Raw genomic sequence first — 24492 nt, 5'->3', positions numbered from 1 at the left:
TTTAAATAAAAGGACACACCCGCTTCTATTGCAGCAGTGCACAGGACAAGTCTATTCTTCACCATCATGTCAGCACATAAGCACGCCACAAAAAAGCTCAGAAAGAATAGTGATCACAGCACAAGACATTTTTATATGAAACTTTATTGGCAAAACAAACAAACAGCCATTCAAATATTTACATTAAAAGACAGGAACAGACAGGAATTCAAAGAGAATGTTGAAATGCAACATTTCTAAAAGAATGGTGAAACATTTCTAAAAGAGAATGGTGAAATACAAACATTTCTAAAAGAGAATGGTGAAACATTTATAAAAGAGAATGGTGAAATACCTTACATATTTTAACCAGTCTTATAGCCCATTTTTGAGGTTAAGATTAACTATCACACCAGTATAAACCAAAATTAAAATGGGTGTGCTTCAAGTATTATTTTTTCATTTATGTTTTAAGGCCATTAACTAAATGTTTCAAAACAGAACATACAAACTGACCACATTTGGTCTTAAAATTAGTCACTGTCGGACTCGGAGTCAGACTCCAAGGTGTATTTGACAGGTTTCTTGGCACGGGACGGCTTTTCCCTCTGTGCTGCAGGAGCTTCACCGTCTGAAATGTGGAAGCTGTCGTCCTCGTCATCCCACTTCTTGGTTTTCTTTAAAGGTCACAATGAGAGGCACATGTAAATGAATATGTATTTTTTTTAAACTATTGTACAGCTCTGAAAGCTGTGCTTATACAATTATACACACTGCGAGAGGAAACCCAAAACCGGCAGGCCAAGTAAAACACCCAAAACTAAATTCCTTTCCTCTGCCAACCTCTTGGGCAACAAACCACACAAGTGTAACATCTAAAGTCACTTCACTGACCTTGGTGGCAGCCGTGGTTGTTCTGCCCTTGAGACGGCTCATGAGGTCGTCTGAGCCGTCACTATCGTCTTCCACAGCCTTCTTCCTTTTGAGGTCAGGTTTCCCCTTGGCTGCTGGGGCTCTGGCAGGGGCTTTTGCATCACCCTCAGAGTCGCTGGAGTCAAGCGAAGCGATCGTCTTGGTAGCTTTCCCCTTGGCTGCTGGGGCTCTGGCAGGGGCTTTTGCATCACCCTCAGAGTCGCTGGAGTCAAGCGAAGCGATCGTCTTGGTAGCTTTCCCCTTGGCTGCTGGGGCTCTGGCAGGGGCTTTTGCATCACCCTCAGAGTCGCTGGAGTCAAGCAAAGCGATCGTCTTGGTAGCTTTCTTGGCAACAGGCTTCGGTTTAGACATAGCATCGAGAATGGACGGTTGCTTGGCATCTGGGGAGAAATGGGGCAGTTACAGATTGGACACCAAAACTGAAACAATGTTTCACTCGGTTATGTTTATGTATAAATGAAAAAGGACACATACATAAACTTAATTCTTGCATAGTTAGGACTATGCGTACAAAGAGGCTCTACGCACACCAAAGTCCTTGTGGCGGTGCCGACGCACGGGAGAAAACTATATAGGAGGAGATCTTGAATGAACAAGAAGGTGGCCGCACACACCAATAGCCAGAGTACCAAAATTTATTCGGACAGCAGGTAAGACAACATCCAACGTTTCCCTGATGAAGGCTTAACCGCCGAAACGTTGGATGTTGTCTTACCTGCTGTCCGAATAAAATTTGGTACTCTGGCTATTGGTGTGTGCGGCCACCTTCTTGTTCATTCAAGATCTCCTCCTATATAGTTAGGACTATGCCTCATAGCTATGACAACACAAAACTAAAGCAAAGACAGTTGGTTGAATCCATATTCTGGTTCAGCTTTTAGCTAAATTAGTTTTGTAATGCAATTCCGTAATATAATGTAAAAAGTGAAACTTCATATATTCTAGAATATTTCACTTCAAGCACAATGATCTAGAATATAAGTTAAAGGTCAGGGAAATTAATTACTGATTTTAAGACAACAAACTGATGATTATTTAGCATTTAACTGCAGTCCCACCTGCAGACTTTTTGGAAAGAGCTGGTTTCTTGGCAGCAGTAGTTTTCTTGGGTGCCGACTCTTTGGCCTTTGGTGCAGCCTTAGGCTTAGCTGGGGGCTTCATGTCAGGTTCCTCATCAGACTGAGCTGGGGAGGAGAGAAAACAAAAATCATTAGTCAAGTTTCAAGCCCCAACAATGCTCATACTCCGCTTTATAAGGCATCATATGAAAAAAATACTTACAGCTGGAATTTCCTGTTTTGCTCGTCACCACTTTCTTCCTGTGCAAAAGAAGAGTCAGACTGAGGATTAACTCCTTAACTTTTAACCACTGAGCCATTTACAAGAAAACTCTAAATTATTGTATACATTTCAACCCTGGGATGCAGGGCCCAAAAAGGGTTAAAGTACTGGAGAAGAAAAAATTCTCCAGGACTATAAAACTATAGGAGTAAGACAGTGCCGACATCATGAACCAATACTGTACATGTGGAAGTTAACCTTTAGCTTCACTACTGCAGAAGCAGACAAAATACAATTAATACACCATCGATAAACAAGGGAAGAGACTGCTGCATAACAGTCTCTGGTGCAAACTGTACTCCCCATCATAATGCCGCAGCCTCGCGTTCACACTTACGTGGCCCTGGGGGCTTTGGGTGGTGGCGAGGGGGCAGCCACTTCACTGTCTGACATGTTGCTGGAATCCGCTATGAAGCTAGAGTTGTCAGACTCGTCACCGATGACTGCTTTCTTTGTTGGCGCTTTGGCCTCGACAAAGGCATCGTCCTCATCCTCGCTGTCCACAACGTACTTGATCGCACCTTTGTGGAGCAGGTGACAATGGTTGTGTCATGGGGATTCTGATTATGAGTTCTCTCAGAGGTTCATTGCTCAACTTTAGAGAAAAGTCATCCTAATCAGACATCAAATAATTTCACAATTCAGTAATGGAGCTAATTTTGGCAATCAATTTTCCATTGTTAAAACACACCCAACAATATAAACAATTTAACCGATTCTCATATTTTGAATAACATTGATGTACATTATACTAGTACTACATTTTTTACCGTGTACTAGTTTGTAGTTACGACACCATGTTTGGATCAGTGTGTTGGCAGTTAGCACCTATTACAGAAAGTCTATTCAAGAGCATGATCAATTTACTGACGTAGGATATGCAATCATCTCCATGATTTGTCTGTAATCACAATATTAGGTAGTGTCTGTCAAGCACAAACCGAAGTTAAAGTTGAAGGCAATTAGCCTCAGGAAAAAGGACTCAGTGTTTGAGTTTCAATGTCCTGACATGCTTGATGTGATTCACCAGCCATGCAATGCAGCAAATTAACCCATTTTGGACTGAGGCCGATTCAAAGAATTTTTGAATACTGTACAGAACCCCAAGAGGGGTTTTCATCCAGTAGGGTTATAACACCAAAAGGGGTTCCCGCCCAGAATGGTGACGGGCCCAGTAGGTGAAGATTTATTACATTTTGTTTTGCCCCAGAGATGATATTGAAACACTTGATATGCATTAACCACATGAACCCTAGACCCGTCCCCATTCTAGCTACTCTCATGAACCTTGGCGTCTCCTCACAATAAGCAGGCAAAGATTCCACGAAAATATCTACAAGTTCATAAATTAATGCGTTTGCGATGCGTTGTGAGCTTGTAGATTGCCTATTCTTGCAGAAAAGATTTTATGTAGAGGGGCGAAAAGTAGGGGACCAGGTAGACCCAGATCAGAAGTATATCGGGTGTAAGTAGTTTAGTTAAGCTAGGTGATCAATTAAGAATGAGACAGTACCGCAGCATAGAAGCAAAGAAAAAGAGAAAGCCACCTCATCCCACACTCACATACAGTATAGACCGTTTTGGATGAGCCACGTTGTGAGCTTGCAGGTCTGCTATTTTCGGTGTGACCGAACAAAAGTTAAGACTTGTTGGTGGTCTCACCTTTGGTTTTGCGTTCGACCTTGTCCCTGGGTGCCACCACGTCATCCGTCAACATCTCGATGTCAGACCCAGACTCATCTGACCAGGGGTTTTTCTTGGTCTTCTGCTCCACAGGCCTGAACTGCAGGGTGGTTTGCTTGCCCGTGTTTGATCCTCCTGGAGAAACTGGTACACAAGTAGTGGTAACAATAAAGATCTAGAGTATAGCAGGCATGCAAACAGGCCCAAGGTGAAAAAGGTGACAGTGTGCGGGGCCAACGCTGTGCCGCGGGCAAAACCGCGGCGCAAATCTTTTAAGCGTTTATCGGTACTAAACCCACTTTGGGGGGGGGGGGGGGGTGTCATGGGGGACAGTATATACTACACTGTACTGTACTAGCCCTCCTCCCGGCCTGTGTGTCTGTGTGTTAGGCTGTGCAACAGTGACACTTGGTGGTGAACAAATGCTATAACGCTATGTTTCGTGCTCGGACACAGCCAGGGACCCAGGGACACAGCCAGGGACAGACCCAGTGACACAGGGGCAGCCAGGGACAGACCCAGTGACACAGGGACAGCCAGGGACAGACCCAGTGACACAGGGACACAGCCAGGGACACATCCAGGGACAGACCCAGTGACACAGGGACAGCCAGGGACAGACCCAGTGACACAGGGACAGCCAGGGACAGACCCAGTGACACAGCCAGGGACACATCCAGGGACAGACCCAGTGACACAGGGACAGCCAGGGACAGACCCAGTGACACAGGGACAGCCAGGGACAGACCCAGTGACACAGGGACACAGCCAGGGACACAGCCAGGGACAGCCAGGGACAGACCCAGTGACTCAGGGACACAGCCAGGGACAGACCCAGTGACACAGGGACAGCCAGGGACAGACCCAGTGACACAGGGACACAGCCAGGGACACAGCCAGGGACAGCCAGGGACAGACCCAGTGACACAGGGACACAGCCAGGGACAGACCCAGTGACACAGGGACAGCGAGGGACAGACCCAGTGACACAGGGACAGCCAGGGACAGACCCAGTGACACAGGGACACAGCCAGGGACACAGCCAGGGACAGACCCAGTGACACAGGGACACAGCCAGGGACACAGCCAGGGACAGCCAGGGACAGACCCAGTGACACAGGGACAGCCAGGGACAGACCTAGTGACACAGGGACAGCCAGGGACAGACCTAGTGACACAGGCACACAGCCAGGAACAGACCCAGTGACACAGGGACACAGGGACACCGCCAGGGACACAGGGACCCAGCCAGGGACAGACACAGGGACACATACTGTAGCTGTCTATAGTGTGGTTGAGTGGCTGCACCACTCAAAAATGACAGATGATTATTTACTAAATCAGTACAAATCTAGTCAGTATTGAGCAAGATGTTAACATTCATGTCCTGATAGTCATAGAACAATTAATTTACTCCAACAGGAGCACTAGCCCCTCGAGGAGCACTAGCCCCTCCTATATTCAGTAGATTTGTGTCCTAAATGCCATTGACAATGAATGAATTGTCATATATCGGCTATTTTTGTCCTACACAATCCTACACATTCATTGTCACAAAAATGACAATGAATGGATGATGTATGATGATAAGGGTCACTTCACACAGGTGTGATTTAAAGAAAGAAACTGGTCCAGCACTCACACTCCCATCTCAAAATCCCTTACAGTTACACTCTTCACATCATGTAAAATAGAAAATTATATTCACTGGCAAAATAATGAATTATAATACAAATAAAATGTTTTGGGATGGTTTAGTCAACAGGGTCAGTTTACTTCATTATTTTAGCCTTAGTCAATTTAAGACATGTAGAGTAACATCCTCTCCTTATTCAACAGTTGAGCTGCATGTTTTCGTTTTTAATATATCCATTTAGTATAAGCCCTGGCTGGCACGCACGCACGCACGCACACACACACACACACACACACACACACACACACACGCGTGCTTTATTTATTTACTCATACGCATGCATGCACACACACGAGCACACAGACAGACACACACACACACACACAGCGAGAGAAACTGACGCCGGCGCGTCCACACCACAGACAGTATAACGCAAAGTGCTAACGTTGCTAATGCTAACTGTAGCAGCTAAACTAATGGATCGACTGGCGAGTCACAGACAGTGTGTCAAAATTCATGCCGAGTCCACACAAACAGGTTTTTTTTTCCGCGGAGCGACCAGCGGCTGCGCACATCATGCCGCCCAGATGCAAGCAGAAATATCGCTCAGAATCATTAGTGACTCACGAGAGTAGTCTGTCAGATAATTCTCCGGGCAGCGAGCACGGGCTCCACAGACCCCCTCACCCCCCCCAAACATTTTTTTAACGGATTTGCATGAATCACACAGGTCCTATATTTGGGATAAAAACGGCGATTTTCGCCGAAAAGCTACACTTTTGCATGTCTGAGCCATGTTATATTCTTATGAACTTGATATCAATTCAATTAGGTGGAGAAAAAGAAGAAAAAATATCCAACTTGTCAGTTGTCAGGGTATGCAACTAGGCCATAATGTGGCGCAATTTGATTACTGCGTAGTATTTTTACCCATGCTACAGTATATGCTGGTTTATCTATCAATCATTTTAATCACTGTGGTCCCCATTTTAGGAGACCACAGTGGGGGGGATGAAGCCGACATAGCTTCATTCCCCCTATTCAAAAATAGTGAATGATTGTTGGCACTGTATAATACAACTGCAGCTGTTCCTAATTATATTAGGGGTAGAAATTAAAATCGATTAATGCGGAAAATCGTTTTGTATGTTACAGAATTAATTCTTAAAAACATTCAGCAGCTTTTGTTTTGTTTGTAATAAGAGATAATCCAAGTAAAACTAAAATCTGTTTTATTATGGATCACTAGAAATCACTTTTAGTCAGTGTGGGAATTGGAATAGAGATGCATCAGAAATTGATTTATAATCAAATCGACAGGTATCTAAATATTTCCGCCCGTACTAGATATATAACCTTTTTCCTTAGCGCCAGCCTTGGTCTTAGCGCCGGCCTTTGTCTTCTTTTGCAGTCGTTCTGCCAGACTCATCGGCTCGTTCTCAATCTCATCACCATCTTCTCCAAACTCAATCTTTGTCATTACAGTCTCGTTCTGGGGGAAAAAAATCATTTTATTAAAGGAAAATTCCATCCCAAAATGCCTGGCCCCATATGAAAAAGATATTGTCCCCCAATCTAAAACCGGTTGTGCCATGCCCTGTGGCAACAACAGTTAACTGGCAATGAGTCTTTCACATCGCTGTGGAGCAACTTGGGGCCACTCGTCTTTGCAGAAGCAGGCAAATACTTTTTCGAGCACCAGTAGATAAAACAAATAATGCAGTGCAGTAAAGTAAAAAGGTTTCCAATACTGTGATCTCTCTCATACACATGGTCATTGGTTTGTGTGAGCTTGACCAAATTACCCACCTTGACCTTTGTCTTTGCGTTTTGATTGTACTTGGCCTTCTTGACGGCTTCATCCTTCATGGCGCTGGTAATGCGCGGGACGACACGGCGACCCTGTGGTGAGGGCTGGTACTCCTGCTTCATCTTGGCCACTTTCCCCTTGCCGCCCTTCTTAGCGACGGGCATGACAGCGTCTAACTTCTGCTGCGCCTCCAGACGCTACAAAGACAAGAGCAGGACAATGTAAATGATGATCGGAACCAGATACCCGAGGAACAGGAACCATGTTAATGTCAGCATTACTCAAAAAACATAGTGATTTGTGTTTTAGTGCACAGTGGTCATTTGAAAGTCATATACTTTTAGATTGCCATTTTTGCTATGACAGTATGCAACAAAAGTATTTAATTAATATTTAATTTCAAGATTTTGATATCCAGTTGGTTTCTCCTAGATTTTTTATCCCACGATTTTGAAACCCATATTTTAAGTAATTAAAGTAATTCAAATTTGAGATTATTGCCTTATATGAGTTTTCAATGGTACTTCAATGTTCAACCCCTGAATTGACCATAATCCAAAATGTATATAATAATCAATTTTTTATATGTTATTTGGATGACCTAAGTATCATAAAAAACCTTGAACGATTACTATTGCAATTTCTTTTGGGTGAAATCTCAAAAGATTGCCTGGCCTGTAATCATTTTGTTACCTCCAGTTCCTCTGTGAAAGCAGCCAGGTCTGCCTTCCACAGGTCTTTAGGACTCTTCGTCTTCAGGACATTCAGCTCGGTAATCTACAGGACAAGGAGAAGAAGCCATTACACAATGAAACGTCAACGAACCACCCTTTTATAGTCAGCTGTTGACAAGCAAAATGACAAGTGACTTTTTGTCAACTGACATTAGCCAAATGAAACCTATAGTGACCATCGAACGCATTGTGAGCATGTAGACCTGCCATTTTCACAGAATGTTTGCCTATTATGATATGAGCTGCCCAGAACATTAATTACAACGAAGGTCACGGTTTAATCACCTTGGCGTCCCTCTGCTTGCACAGCTCCTCTTTCTTTTCCTTGGTGAGGTACCACATGGGCATGCTCAGCAGATAGTTGTAGTCCGGGGCATTCTTGTCTTCTGGTTCCTGAGTCTCGTCTTCCTCCTGACCATCCTCTACTTGCTCCTGCATATTTTGGGAAAATAAAATAACATTTTATTAAGATTCTGAGTTCTGACGTATTTGTGTGTCTGGAAGCAAGTATTCAACCACTTAAACCCCATTACTTTGATGTTGTATCCCCTGGGATTCTGTACTTTGTAGTTGGGGACTTTTCCCCTCTACACTAAATATTTTATCAAACACGTCACAAGCTTGTAGATCTGCTATTTTCACAAAATGTCTGCCCATTATAACATGTCCAGAATAGTAATGCCATGGTTCATGTGGTTAACATGGCACATTATTTATGAATACTGCACCTTTTCTTGGCTGTCTTTCCAAGCCTTGACCGGGTCCGAGTCATAGCCCATCTCTTGTAGCATGCGGATCAGCTCCTTTTTTGGCTTGTTCTCTGGAGGTGCAAAGGGGATTTAATTTCATTGCATTGCATGATTGCAGAATTTGCAATCATGAAAACAAACCAATCGCTATGCATTCATAAATGCTCATGCAGGGGTGTGAAAAATCTAACAGACTGCTATTTGATTTTTGATTACTTCCTACAATTTTACCAAAGATGATGACCTTCTTGCAACAAGTTGCAAGTAAAAAGCTTTGTCAATGGGGAAATTTGTTCTTGGCAGCACAACCTCAGCAAAGAGGGAAAGCATGTTCACAGTGTAAATAGCACACAATGACCACAGGGGTGGGGGTCTGGGGGGTGTGTAAAGCCAACGTGCGATAGATGCCACCATGCTCCAGCTAATCTTCTTCATATGTTTTGGACCGGTCCAGCCTTAGTCTTTTTGGTCAGCTATATTTGATACCATTTAAGATGTGTTACAGTTGCCCATAGAGCCATGCCCTATTATTTCTCTATTTGGCGTCCTTCCTGAAACTATCCCCCTGCCTAAATATCAATCTGACCGTGTCGCTTTTGTGACGCTTCTGGCAAGACGTCTTATTCTTATGCATTGGAAAAAAACACACCCCCCTTCACATTCCCGTTGGATATCTGACATACGGTACTATATATTTTTTTAAATTGGAAAAAATGTAATACACATTGCGTGGCTCAATCTCCAAATTCAGTAAAGCATGGCAGCCCTTTCTATCTCATGTTGACCACCTTACACTCGTGCCCCCGATTGAACCTGAATAGCTGTCGCCTGACTAGTTTGTGACCATGAACTGCTTTGTATATTGACTATATTAGTGTTTTTTATTTTATATATATATATATATTATTTTTTTAAATTATTATTATTAATTTATTTTTAATGTTTGGTTGTCTTGATTTGGAATTTGTGTTTTGTTGTGTGTGTTAGTTTTTTTTAATATTTGTTACTCCGTTTGTATTTCTCAATTTACTTCTATATTTGTAAAAATTAATAAACGGAACATAAAAAAAAAGAAAAAAGTCTGCACTAGGCTTCAGTCTGAAAATGTAACCCGATATTGCTGGAGCCTTCAGAAACAAATGTTTGGGTGGCATGCTGCTACTCACCGATTACCAGGGTGCCTTGAATCTTCTCCAGGATGAAGCGTGCCTGGTTGGTGAGTTTCGCACTCTCTGCCCCCAACATGCCCAACAGCCATTCCTTCCTCAGCCCATAGTACTTAAGCCTAAGTTCATAGAAGGACTTCAAGATCTCAAGAACCGAGTCGAACTTGTTCAGGCTGCCACAATGATCGAACAGCACCTGAAGGAGACAGTAGGAGGTGCTTGTTGGAAAAGGAACAAATTGAACAAAATTCCAACAATTTTCTCAAGAAGAAAAAGTAATGAGAGCATGCAAGGAACTTGCTTTGCAATGCGTTGTGCGTGCGACTCGTTGTAGGTCTACTATAGTTGGCATGCGACAAAGCATAAATTGAGTTTATGCAGGTGTGTTTCAGATAGTAGTTACCATGGAGTTGCAGGTGAGCGTGGTCTGCAGTTTGAAGACCTTATGGAGTCCAGCAGCCTCTGCTTCCATCAGCTTCTCTTCCGTCATCTTGACCACGAAACGCACCGTTACGTCGGTGTGGTACTCCTTGTAGTCCGTGATCAGAGGAGGAACCTTCTCTGTGCCGTTCAGCATGGGCTCCAACACGCTCTCCTTGTAATTCTAGAAAGCAAAGGACCAGAATGGCAGCGGAATGAGACAGATATAAGCATTTGGTTGTACTGATGAACGCAGCCAAATCAAGGGCATGTATTAATATACAGAAAATAGTGAGGGGCCAAAGGCAGACTAACCTGAGTCCATATTTTGACCGGCAATTCAGAGATTTCGATGGTGGTCGAGTCGATGATGGCCACTTCTCCACTGTTCATGTACGTGTTATCATTCAAATGTTCAAGGGTCCCCTTGAAACCCTTGTAGTTGGGAAGCTGCAGGCAGGAGAGCAAAGTAAATACTTAAGTGTCTAGGTCTTTCTCATTGGATTGCTGGACCTTAAATATAACAAATATATATTGGATAGGGACTCAAATTGTGCAAGTGCATCAGTGCACTGGATTCCTTAAAGAAAAGCTTTGCTTTAGAGCGGCATAGGAATATCTTTGTGACAAAATGAAATTCTATAATTTTCTTTCTAAAAATAAACGTTAACATCCATTTCCCTCTATAGAGCATAAGACTAGGAGCAGATGATTAGGTATGGGTTTGGTTAACATAAAAGTAAGGATCTGTGCGGGGGGTCTAGGCATTCCATGCCTTGACCCTCCTTGCGACCTGGCATTAAACCATACCAACTTCTCACCATGGGCAGCGGCTCTTCTCCGTTGAGCATGAGGTGAACGTTGCTGACGATTTCCCTGATATCGTAGTTGGGGACCTTTGTGGACCAGCCGGTGCCAATGCCGTCGGCTCCGTTCACCAACACGAGGGGGATAATGGGAATGTACCATTCTGGCTCCACACGCTGATTGTCGTCAAAGATGTACTTGAGCAAGTTGTCGTCCACAGGGGGGAAGAGGAGACGGGTTAGAGTGCTGTAGGAGAGACAAACTTTATTAGTACAGCATCAGTGATACATAGAATGTAGCTCAAGTTACGTTAGATGATCAGATCAGTCATGTAGCCAATAGCACAATAGTCATGTAAGAGAAAATAGCAGATCTACCAGCTCACATATGTGTTGCGAGCCAAGTTGTACATCTTCAATTTACTAGTTTTGAATAAAATAAAAATGACATTACAAAAAGTGTCAAATAATACCCAAAACAGGGTTAATGGTGGTGGTCAACATGTTTTTAAATAAAATTGTGTCCATTTGATAACATCACACCAACAGTCTACCAGAAGCAAGAATCAAATCTATCACCTTGAATTTGAATGAAATGGTGTACTGCCCTAGCATGGTGGAACCACTCCCCCTACTGGACAACAATTGCATTCTGCCAGAAGGGAAAGTCTGGGCTCTCTCGGACAGAGATGATGCACCCCGAACCAATTCTGGTCGGAGCTATATGCGGCTGTATGCAGCCGCTAGAGGCGGGATCAACGCGAGACTTATGACATACTGAAGCTGTGCCACAGCGCAAATGTAAACACAACCTAACAAGACTACAGTAACAACACGAAATTATTATGGATATCAAATGTTTGTCCCGCTGCTTCCGGTTCATCGTATCTGCTTGAGAGCCCAGATGCAGGCAGGAGGGAACTTGTGAACTCAATACTGCTGGCAGAGACAGGTTAGTACTCCCCAGCAAATGGAACTCTAGAAATGAGGGCTTCTGACCTGAGCATGGTAAAGATGTATCGAGGGCTGGCAGAGTCCTTGCCACCATGGAGCCTGGTTCCAAACTGACCCTGGGGCTGCAACAGGTTCAAATTGTTGCTTCCCACAAAGTCCTGAGCCAAGCCAATAATGGTCTGCATCAGAGAGACCTGGAGAAAACAATTAAGCACATAACTGAAACGGATCATGAAATACTGAAAAACTGAACCATTATGACCATCCCAAAATATTTTTACAGGATTTTGTGATGTGGCCCGTTTATACAAGTAGACATTTTTTACATGCATGTCATCACACTGTGGCACAGTTAATTGGCTTTGTAGCTAGAATTTCACAACTCTTAGATTTAGAACAGTGGTTCGTGTCGCGAGCTTGTATCTATTATTTTTTAAGATTTTCGAAAAATATCGAAAATGTACTTCTTCAGTGGTTCTCAACCAGTGGTCCAGGGACCACCAGTGGTCCTTGACACGGTTCGAGGTGGTCCTGAGCTAAATTACTGTATGTATATTTGGTAACAAAATGGATGGATCTTTAACTCTCGAGTATAACAGAGTCTAAAAAGGAGTTACGTAATGCAGATGTTTAACAATAATTAAACATCTGCATGTTTAATAATAATTTACAATAAGTCTATACAATTAGGAGAGATAACAGGCAAACGTTGATCAAAATAACAATTGTACATCTCTCTAATGGTACCACATCAGCAGAATTGTTAACAAAATCATATCGTTTTGGGTCTGAGAGGCTAAATCACGGACGATGGTCCGTGCGTGGTTCAAATGTAGAATAAATAATGGGCCTTGATTAGAAAATCGTTAAAAACCACTGTAAAGATTATGTGGTCTCAACATTGGTGAGAAAGCTCACCTCGCCGTGGTGGTAGGCCGACATCTCGGCTATAGAACCAGCCAGCTGGGCCACCTTCACCTCCCGCTTATCGTTCCTCTTCATGCAGCAGAACAGCACCTTTCTCTGACCTGGCTTAAAGCCTAAAACGCAACAGGAAACAATACATGCATCACCATGATAAGTACTGCTACAGAGGTGAAGTAGAGGGAGTGTGTACATGTTGTCAATAACAAACGTGTAATGCTGTGTTGTGCACAGCCATTTTACTTTGCAATTTTTTACTTTGCATTTTACTTTACTACGTAGAGCCCAGCAGCTATATCAGTTTGGCTCATCTTTTGACTTTTTGCAGCCAATGTGTCGAGATATTTGTTCCTTTTATTTCTTGTTTATCAAGTTAATTGTTCTCTAATGAACATTTTATCAAATCAGGGGGGTTCAATTGATTTCAAGATAAGTTATAATGAGTCAAAACATCAGTAATCTCTGATTATCGGACCCAAGAATCTGGTACCGGTCAGAATCCAATTAAGCCATTCAACGACCATTATCAGGCGAAGTCGGGCACGCATCAGGTATTATATAATCTATATTGCTTACCATCAACTAGACAGGGGATCGACCTCTCGTTGTCAGAGTTGGAAAAGAGCACCAGCTCCTTGTTGACAAACTCATTATAGGAGAGAGACTTGGTGGCTTGACCGTACAGGTAGTCCTGAGGGGAATAGTGTAGAGACAATGGAAGATGACAACATAGTTGACCTCTTGCCATAACGTGTCACATTTTTACAGAATTCTGTAATATAATATTGGCATACATTTCCTATAAAAGAACAATGTACTTCCCCCTCAGAACATGCCATGTGAATACAGTTTTAATTTGAAGACTTTGTAGGTACCTCTGGTAGGTTGTTTTCCCTTTGCTGGCGCCTTTTGTTCATGAAGGCGGTTAGCCACTCTTTACGCTCCTCAATCATCTTCCTACTGAAGGCCTGAGTGAAATGCAAGAATGGGATGAATTAAATGGTGTGGCGAGTCAATCCTGACCAATATCCAGGGCTTGCATCCTTCAATTCATTCACTGTCTCAATGATAGCAATATTTTAGGGCTGGATTACACAAAGTGTATTAGCCACAGTTCAAAAACAGATTAATCAAATGGTAGGTGAAATGACACCATGGCCTATTGGCACTACACCATATTGTATGGAAAAACAGGTCATGAAAATACCTTCAGTTGTTGACCAGAATGAATTAAGATTTCAGGCATATTTGGTTCTGCCAAACAAACACTTTTTATAGGTGCCTCAATGACATGGAGCCAGAAGGACACTAGTGACAGAGAGATGGAGACATCATACCAGGGCGATTGCCTCGTCGTCTGCGACCCCAGAGTACTTGAATGGAATCCGATGCCTCTGCATGTCAGTGAAGTACTCTTTGGCCTCCTTGGCTGTGCTGGTACCCAAACCTAAATAGACACACCATGTTAGACATGCCAACACTCCAGCAATGAAGAGATGTGCATGTTAAATAAGAGTGCTTACTTGTTCTGGATTTTACTACCACACAGGGGTTTGAGACAAACCTTTGTAGTACTTGATTCTCCAAGATTTTAGGTTAGTCTGCTTCTCCTTCCACTCGTCGAATTCCGGGATACTGTAGAACGACAACTCCGTCTTCTTGGTAGAGGCCTGAAGGAAGAGTTACAATAAGATCACTTAAAACCCATTTCATAGTTTTGTTGTGCCATAATAGTTTTTTTTATCTCGTCAGAAGATGGCAGCCATGTTGCATATACACAGGGGTGCACACATGCGCATGCGTCGTCAAAACGGATTTAGAGAATGCTGACAGGCATTCAAAAGGAACTCAAATGAGATGTTAACGTCCTGTAAGTAGAATTAGAAATAAAACTAGTGTTGACTAATCATTACAAGTGGCTCTTATTTTGATGAGGCAGTTTCTACACAGGAAGTCCGTTTCAGTTGTAAACAAGCTACGATGGATGAGCTGTCAAAGAGCTAGTCGCTAAACCACGTTAGCGACCATATTTACAATATGAAAACTGTCAATTAAACAATGTAGGTTACACACACTGGAATTAAACATGGAACCTGCAGACAGCATTAGGTGAGTAATTCATTGTATGTGTTGGACGTTTGTGGTTGTGCTAGAGATAAACGGACAGGTGCTGCCAGTGGGACCTTACTGCTGCTTAACGACGACACTGTCTGTGACTAGGTGTACTAGTGTAGCTTTGCATCTGCCCACAAATGAATGCGCAATGCTAAATTAAATTGCAAAACGGAACATCTGTCGATTCATAAAGGCATAATTTAACCGTGCAGGGCGAACTGTATGGTTTAATCAGGCCGAGAACCGCTTGATTTTTATTTTGTTGCATAACTCAGTGCTATTGAACACCCTTTATGTCTGTGTGTTGTTTCGAATATATTGAACCAATGGAAAGTAGTAAAAAACGCTTAACTCCATTGGGACCCTCAAACTAACTCCACCACCTCTCATGAAAGTCATTGACAATATAGTCACACCACCAACTTTGATGAAGCAATATTGATTCGTTTTCCAAATATAAGGTTTTCTAAATTTCTTGTGAAATGTCTAGAGAACAGTCTAGAGTTAGGTGGTTTCTTCGACAGCAGAGATATACTTATTGAGAGCAGACATACAGTAGATGTCAGGAACACATAAGCCAACAGAAATAGCCGTGAGCACACTTGTACAGCCCGACACTTGAGAAAATTGCAATTCACCTGCTCACCAATACCCCTAGTGAAGAGGCTATGGACAAAAGCATATTATATTTTACTAAGCCTGTACCTTAATGATGGGAGTGATGAACTCTTCCAAGAAGTTGTGGCGCAACAGGGAAGGCCAGTTGTGATGGATGAAGTTAATCAGCAGACCTTTGATGTGGGATCCATCCAGATCCTGTTAGTAGAAGAGAAGCAGACAGCAACTGGTTACATACATAACAGTTTTTTCCTTCCAAAAATAGCTAACCTACAATCTCAAGACGCATTGCGAGTTTGTATATCGGCCATTTACCAAAAAAAGGTTAACAATTACAATAATTACGATCCTTCAGATAAATGCACTTCCCAACTTTTATCCATTTCAAAAGATTATTTTATGGCCATTTTTATGGTTGCTTTAGACAGGAAAGTTAAGTGTGGCAGATAAATGCAGGCAACCATGCAACAGGTCTCCATGATGTGAATTGAAAACAGGGTGTTTGAAGTTAACTCCCATGGATTTATTGTCAGTGGTGAATGTGAAATTAAATGTGCTCACACACCTGATCGGTCATGATCATGAGCTTGCCGTAGCGCAGAGACTTCAGAGACTCCACGTCACTGTAGTTTTTCTTGTACTGGAGGCCCATGATCTTGATGATGTTATTGATCTCTGCATTCTCCATGATCTGAAAATGTTGTATCAAACTTAGGTCAGGCTTTAGAAGGCGTTTTTAGAATCGGCCTTAGGCCTAAATGGGTTAACAGTCATAGGATTACCAAGAAATTTCTTAAATGGAGGTGCATGAATAACAAATTTATACAGTAGCAGGACAGGACTGAGCATATACTCTGTAACCTAAAAAGCTGCAAACCTGTTTGTGAGTAGCTTCCCGAACGTTCAGCATTTTACCCCTGAGGGGGAAGACCCCGTAGCGGTCCCTGCCGACCACGCCCAGACCAGACACAGCCAGAGTCTTGGCTGAGTCTCCCTCGGTGAGGATCAGAGTGCAGCTAGAGGAGTTCTTCGTACCTGGGGGAGGATGGGGTACAATACATTATTTTGTGACTCGCTTGAAACCCACATTCAGGAATGAGCGGGTGAATATTTCAAGAAACTTCATATAACAATCAACAAATATAACAATCCCATTTTGTAATGCTACTCAATATAATTTGTGTTGGCCATGGCCAGATGTTTACCTGCATCATTGGCATCATCCAACTTGGGCACGCCCTTGATTTTGGTGTGTTTGACAGCTGAGCACTTCTTATTGAGTTGTGCCTGAGCCTTAAACTTCACCCAGTTCATGATGCTCTCCACGATACCACAGGTTGTAGCCTGAAGGCGTAAAGAAACACATCAGCGTTGGGAATGCTTTCAGGAAAAACAGGCGGCTTAACAAAACAGGCGGTCAGAAAATGCTTATCGCTAATGAATACAAATTTAGACAATCTGTATGGTACATTACTACAATATAGCCTGCGACGCGGACTCCCTACTATTCCACTGAGACATTTCTTATAACAAATCGAGTGTGGTAGGATGGTGTTATTAGGGCTGTCAAACTGGAACAACGGACGGGGACACTACATACACACCCACAAAAGATTGTGACAGTCTTTTTAGAGATAATGGTACAGACGGAGCCTAAAATGTAGTGCTGGATACAGAATAAAGAGGTGTGGTTTGTTCATACCTGTTTGATGAACTGGGCACCGAGAGAACAGGTCGATCCGAAGCTCTTCTGCTGAAGAGTCATGTTCTCTTTGGTCTGAGAGTCAAAGGTGGGGTTCTCAACCAGGCAGTTGACAAACAGCCACATGTGGTTTTTCACCTGGATAGAGAAGAGCACGTTACTTTGGTTAGAATTAGGGTGAAACTTGGCCCAGACCGTTAGCTCAACGGTCTGGGCACCTAGGCTGCTGAGCCAGCCTGACGGCGTGTCGCGGGTTCGACCCCAGATCCTGACGGGCTAAGCCGCGTGTCTTCTTCCCATCTCTCTCCCCATTTCCTGTCAGATTACTTTCAATCTATCAATAAAAGGCAGAAAAAGTCCAAGTCCAGCTAACGATGGTGGAAAACGTGAATGGGTCCAAGATTAAGTGAAAGATGGCCTCTGTGACGCATTGGGAGCTTGTAGATCTGCCATTTTCACCATTTGAAATTTTAATAACCATTAGAAGCTAAAGTTAACCATGATATTGATTATAAGTCATATCAGCCAGTACTAGAGCAGCTGTGGTACAGGTACGCTGTGGGAGTGTACCTGGAAAGGCTTGACAACTACTCCGGCTTTGTTCTTCTTCTTCACGACCTCAATGAGCTTGGTCACCACCTGGTCAGCCACGTAGTCTGTGTGCCTCCCTCCCTGGGGTTCAGAGGACAAAAACATGTCAAGAGTTTAATGAGTGCCTCCAAATAGGATGAAATCCTCAGAGGGCAGTCAAGCTCCACACTTTGCTGCCAAAGAACATGTCCTGCTAATTCAAATAAATCCCCCAGAATGCTTTCTGCTCTTCACCGAGGATATACAAGTACAACACAGCAGATTGTTACCTTTGTGGTGGCAATACTGTTGACAAAGCTGACTTGCTGGAATCCCTTCTCACTCGTGGTTAAGCACACCTCCCAGCGGGGATTGACCACCTCATGGATCACAGCGAGGGGCCCGCCCAGCTCATCAGTCTTGTCCTTCAAGTACAGATCTACGTAGTTTCTGAAACTTGTCACCTGGAAGACACGAGGGCATGGTTGTGTTATGCAAGTCTGCGAGTGCAGTGCAGAATGCAGATAGCTAAACAAAGTACATTTCTGTTTTTAAGAAGAAAAAAAAAGTTTAATGATAACATTTACTGTATTCACTGATGGTCACATATTAGTTCACAATTTGGTTGTGTAACTTGTGTTACATCCGTCACCTTTTGAGTGGACCCCAGCCACATACAGGAGATATTATTCTTATACACTAGGATAGGCAACTATCCCCCCCCCCCCCCCCCCCCCCAGGGGTGGGAAACTGCCGCATGAGCTTGTAGATCCATTTTTGACTCCTGAATATATATTTTTTTTTTATTGGAATCCTGAAAAGTAATGTTGTGTTTATTTAATTTCAAATGCATTTAGTTATAGGTTACTCTCATGTTAACTTTATGAACTTAAATGCAAATACATTGGACTTAAAAAAACTGAAGTAATTAAAGCGGGTTTAAGTTTGCATGTCTGGAATTGGAACAGTTGAAAGCAATAATATATCAGTATTCCGATATTGACCTGCGGGACGCATTAAGTGAATGTGTGGCCCCAAGGACGCCAATTGCCCATGTATATCATAGACTTGGGCTTATGACTAATGAAAATCATTACCATGATTATGACTAATGAAAATCATTAGTAGTACTGTGGTCGGCTGCGTATGTATGGTATGTAGGCCTGTCCTCGGTGGTCCCTAATTGGCTGTTGATGGCGACGTAATTACTTGCACAAGCAGAGCGCGCAAGTACTGTAATCGGCTGCGTATGTCGTTGTTGTCCGTCGGCCAATGGGGGACCACCATTCTTACTGACGTAACTAAGGTACGTGGGTAAGAATGGTGGTCCCTTATTGGCTGTTGATGGAGACTTAACCAAGGTACGTTTCAGGGTAGGTATAAGGTCAATAACGAGTCTAAAGGATTTAGAACAGCAGTTGTAATAGACCTTAGTAGCAGTACTTGCACGCTCTGCTTGTATGCAGTTGGCACCTCGACAGAGTACATTTCTAGTTTAATTTGTGTTCAGCAGTTAAGAATGCTTAGCGACAAGGTATAAGCAAATTAAGGAGGATGTTAACTTACAGGCAGTCGCTTGCCATTGAAGAACACACGGACCCCCTTGGAGGTGCCAGCGATGTCATAGGCGCGCCTGGTCATGAGGGCCACCGTGTCCCTGTCTAGGACAGACATTTTGAACTTGGCCAGATCAGGCATGAAGGTGATGATGGTGTACTCCTCTCCGCCGAAGGGTTTGATTGTATGCTCCCCAGCACGACCCATGTTGTCGTACCAGGTCTGTGAAGGGAGACATGAGCAGGGAGACGATCAAGATGAACAATTCAAGGTAAATAATAAATACGAGTCAGAATCAAGGGTGGCTGAATTTCCATCCTTACCTGCTTGAAAGTCCTCTTAGATTCCTTGCAGGAAGTCTCTACAGTGAACTTGGTGCTGAAGATGTTGCATAGCTTAGCACCGTATCCATTACGACCACCTACAAGACCAAGTAACCGGATGAAGATGCTATTCACGTTTCTTGAAAAGCCATTTTTAGTCGTCAGACAACCATAATTATGTCCAAAATCATACCTGTAACTTTCTTCTGATCATCATCGTAGTTGCTTGACGTGAGCAGCTGTCCAAAAATGAGTGCTGGCACAAAGACCTTCTCCACCTTGTGCTCCACCACAGGAATACCCTTCCCGTTGTTCCACACACTGACAATGTTGTTCTCACTGGGAAACAGGGTAGAAGAAATAGTAACTGTACTTATCACCCCCCGACTGTGGAGGTGCCCTAGCATTTACAGTTGGTCACCATTTTGACTTTTAATCACCGGCTGCACAACAGTGCTGTACTCACGGGTCAATGGTGATCTTGATGCAGGACATGGTCGAGTCCCTCTGCTTATTGTCAGCAGCATTCACTGAGAAGATACCAAAATGTACAGTTGAATACAGCTGTTCTCAATGGTAAGACCTCCTGCCTTTTTAACCTTGGGGACAATAGTCAAGTTTGAGGAAGACGAAATATTGGACACTGTGGTATTATCCTAGGGCTTTTACTCACCTAGGATCTCATCAAAGATCTTGTAGAGCCCTGGCACAAATTTTACTTCACGGCAGTTCATTCCCTCCTCTTCATCATACACCCACATTTGCTATATGAAGAGGTTACTCATGTCATTACACAACATCCGCGTATAATTGGTCCAGAAACATTTAAGATTTTTTTCCCTTATTGTAGAAAACCATCAGTATTACTAGTAGTCCAATAACAGTCAATTCTCACTTCGCAAAGTCAGTTAGTTATTTTTGTATGAAATATGTTCTATTTTCATGAGTTTTCAGAAGTAGTTGCATTACAGGTCGTTTCAAGTTACCTGTGTGACCGGCTCCACCGAACCAATGTAGGAGTCTGGTCTGAGCAGAATGTGCTCAAGCTGGGTCTTCTTTTGGTAGATTCTCTCCACAGACAAACGCTTGGGATCTTTGTCTTTTTTTGTCTTCTCCACCTGCTTGTTCTCGAACATGTTCTGTTGGAAAGAGTGTGGTGTCAGATCTCAACAGGCAATGACTTTCAACTCGGCGCAATGACCTTGTGCACTATCCACTTAGATCATCATCATAATATGATGATGATCAGATGATATTATAAATAAGGTACTGGGTCGCACAGTGGCAAGACAAGTAGTTTTAATTATTTTCTACATTAAAATGACAAACGTTTCTGCTACCGGGCCTTTATCAGTGTGTGGAGTTGATACGAGTGTCAGTTCCTTTTCCAGAGGAGGCGATAGTGTGCAGGTGCACATTCACCACTGATCACTTCACGATGACACTTAACACAATGTTATTAAGATTTCAACAGGGAACCATCATGTTGTGATTTGAACACAGACAGAACTGTCCACAACAGTACTGCAATAACATTGCATAATTTTTTCACTTAACTTATCTTACCAAAATGTGCAAGTGTTACAGTACCAGCCTACCAGGGTTGGTATCTGAAAACATTCAAAATGGAGGAATTCCCACGTCAAATAGCCTAGGGGGATTATTCGACCTCATAAACATGTGGCATGGTTTGACCAAACATTTAGTGTATGTCATTGTGTACTTAAGTGAATGTTTCGTGAAGATTCTTGTAAACCATGTTTTTTCTGTTCTAGTATGGACCCTATAGGGCACAGAAAAAACGGTTTACATTTTTTTATTTTCGCCCTGACAATATTTACCATTAACATCCTATATAAGAGACAAAGAATTCAAAGTTTCATCATTCTTTAAGTAACATATGAAACTAGGGGGTTTTCATGATTCTGAATTCATTCCAAGCATTAGTTTGGCACAAAAAAACACTCCTTGGGCTAAAAACTGCCATTGCCATCATCACAATTGTGATGAGGTCAGTGATGGCCGTTTTTAGCCCAAGGAGTGTTTTTTCTGCAAAATGCTTGGAATGGATTCAGAATCATGAATACACCCTAGTTTCATATGTCACATATTACTTAAAGAATGATGGCATTTTGAATGCCATGTTAATGGTAAACATTGTCAGGGCGAAAATAAATAATGTAAACAGTTTTGTGTCCTATAGGGTCCATAGAAAAGAAAGATCAGACGTCTGAAGTGAGTGGCACTGTACTGTACAAGCCCTCCTCCCTGGCCTGTGTGTGTCTGTGTTAGGCTGTGCAACAGTGACACTTGGTGGTGAACAAACACAACGTTATTTTAGTGCTCAGACTCGGACACAGCCAGGGACACAGCCACACATAGCTGGTTGCACCACTCAAAAAAAATGTTTTACAAGAATCTTCACTAAACTAGATTCTGCTACATAACTACATACACTAATTTGTGTTTGATTGTTGCACCATCAGACAAATGTTTGTTACTTTGGTCACAGTCAAACCACAGACTCCCATTGGAAAAGCATTGAGGTGGCCAGCAAACACACAACACCAAACATGCGCTTGATACGTGTGTATGAGGGGATAGCGTCTTCTTAACTAAAGATTATCATTGTTCAAGCAACTACAAACACATAGGAATCGTCTTCTCTCAGCTCGTTAACTACTAGTATAGTTAACTACTAGCCGGGCCCCTCTCGGAACCCTACATAAAGCTTTAAGTTAACTACCGTAGTAGCGCCGCCGCCACCAAGTGCTAAATTCTGCTAACAGAAAGAGTCAAGACTAGCCCTAGTCTAGCCCCATATGTTCCCTCTCCCTACGCTCATTCTGTAGCTGGGGGGGCTAGCCCTAGTCCAGTGCTTTCGCTGTAAGCACTGACTGGACTAGCCATGATTCGTGACTCTCGTATTCATACGAGAGTCATGACGAAACTTCACCCTATTTTTGGCACTTGCTGCATTTACAAGTTTTCCGTATATATAAACATTCAGATTTCAAATATAAAGTACTCACATTTTGTCTGACGGGTGTTAGTTAGTAGCAGATCCAGCGATTAGAATTTCTGCATCCCGCGTTGTTTAATAAAAAGCATTTTTATCCGAGCTGTTATTTTCCCATTGGCTTTCAACTACGCGCCCCTATCGGTCGGGAGGAGGGTGGCACTCGGTGTGTTCGATATAGGTACTCTGACCGCCCTGCCAATACAGACTAATAGGCGAGTACGCTCCCGGTGTGCAACTGTGGATTTCCCAAACGAACCCCGTTTGAAAAAAGTAGCCGGGGCGCTCGGACAAAAATGCTTTTTATTAAAGAACGCGGGATGCAGCAGTGCTAGCGTTTGGGCTGCTACTAGCTAACACCCGTGGGACAAAATGTGAGTACTTTATATTTGAAATCTGAATGTTTATATATACGGAAAACTTGTAAATGCAGCGAGTGCCAAAAATAGGGTGAAGTTACGTCATGACTGTCATGATAATCATCATGGCAGTCATGTTCCAGGGCTATGACTGGACCAGGGCCAACAGAAAGACCAGGCCTTTTTTTTCAAGTGAAGCAAGCTAAAAACACATCATGTTCAACGGCAGATTAAAAATATATCGTATTCTGCACCAAAATACATTAATTGTAGTGATTGTACACATTGCTAGACTGTAGTCTGTAGTGGGTGTCACACGAGATCTTTCTTCTTTGAGTAAAATGGGACCCCATAAAAATGCAAAATGGCAGTATCGTACGTTGCATGAGAGACTAGGCGCATCATTTAATACATAAAATACATAAATACATAAAATACTGTCTGATAAACAATTTAGGTCTAAAATGTTTTGTATGGTGTTATAAATGAAACACCAGCTATTGGCTACTGTTTTGAGTGTTTTCCCTCCTTCAGAAAGCTAAGTTTGCTAGTAGCACTGCTACTAGCAAACGTAGCTTTCTGAAGGAGGGAAAACAGGACCGTGTGCCTACCTTCAGCGGTACAGCTGCCATTGTTCCTTTTGTGTTTATAGTCCAGCAGCGGAGACGAGAGAAAAACGACAACCTATATATTATTGTTATCTTGCCTAAACCTACGAAATGTGTACTTTATGTAGGGTTGACGGCGACAACTAAACTACTACGAAGTAAGAACCGAGACGCCTACAGCTGCCGGTCATTTGACATTTTGAAAAGTTCTTCCTTGCCGCAGTTGCGCTCCTCGAGTTCTCGCGCCAAGCCGCCAACCGGTTTAGGACCTCTGACTGACAGCAGGTTAGACCAATCAGAAACATAGGAAACCTGTTGTTGCTTAGTTCATTTCGACTGGCCAATGGAACGGGTCGTTTCTGGTCAACTACAAATCAGGAGCCAAGGGGTTTAGCCCCCCCCCCTGCTGTCTTCCAATCCGATTATCCGATGTATGACAAATCCAGTCTACGTCAAGTAAATTCTGGTCCAATCAATGCCCCTTTT

General features: G+C 43.0%; 1 protein-coding gene across 3 annotated transcripts; it reads right to left on the bottom strand.

The window, feature by feature from the left end:
* Nucleotides 1-126: 126 nt before the first annotated feature.
* Nucleotides 127-24244, bottom strand: top2a (DNA topoisomerase II alpha). Of its 3 annotated transcripts, none has more exons than XM_080789738.1 (35): nt 24010-24244; nt 21007-21159; nt 20694-20784; nt 20487-20550; nt 20214-20359; nt 20021-20118; nt 19707-19919; nt 18431-18604; nt 18141-18242; nt 17571-17708; nt 17074-17212; nt 16746-16903; nt 16434-16559; nt 15956-16066; nt 14700-14805; nt 14473-14582; nt 14011-14103; nt 13712-13826; nt 13130-13251; nt 12257-12405; nt 11273-11504; nt 10767-10901; nt 10435-10635; nt 10032-10227; nt 8845-8936; nt 8402-8548; nt 8076-8159; nt 7382-7579; nt 6917-7064; nt 3916-4080; nt 2591-2774; nt 2194-2231; nt 1971-2096; nt 874-1292; nt 127-656 (listed from the first exon to the last, which is right to left on the bottom strand). In XM_080789738.1, exons 1-35 carry the CDS (start codon nt 24028-24030, stop codon nt 513-515), a joined length of 4938 nt encoding a protein of 1645 aa, XP_080645864.1. In that variant the 5' UTR covers nt 24031-24244; the 3' UTR covers nt 127-512. The 3 variants fall into 3 exon arrangements, with proteins under 3 accessions (XP_080645864.1, XP_080645866.1, XP_080645865.1); XM_080789740.1 differs by having other exon boundaries at nt 6929-7064; nt 24010-24243; XM_080789739.1 differs by having other exon boundaries at nt 7388-7579; nt 24010-24243.
* Between the last annotated feature and the right edge of the window lie 248 nt (nt 24245-24492).

Source organism: Protomyctophum bolini (genome assembly GCF_963924005.1).
Source record: "Protomyctophum bolini genome assembly, chromosome: 18".
Taxonomy (NCBI): domain Eukaryota; kingdom Metazoa; phylum Chordata; class Actinopteri; order Myctophiformes; family Myctophidae; genus Protomyctophum; species Protomyctophum bolini.
This window is presented reverse-complemented; position numbering and strand designations above follow the sequence as displayed.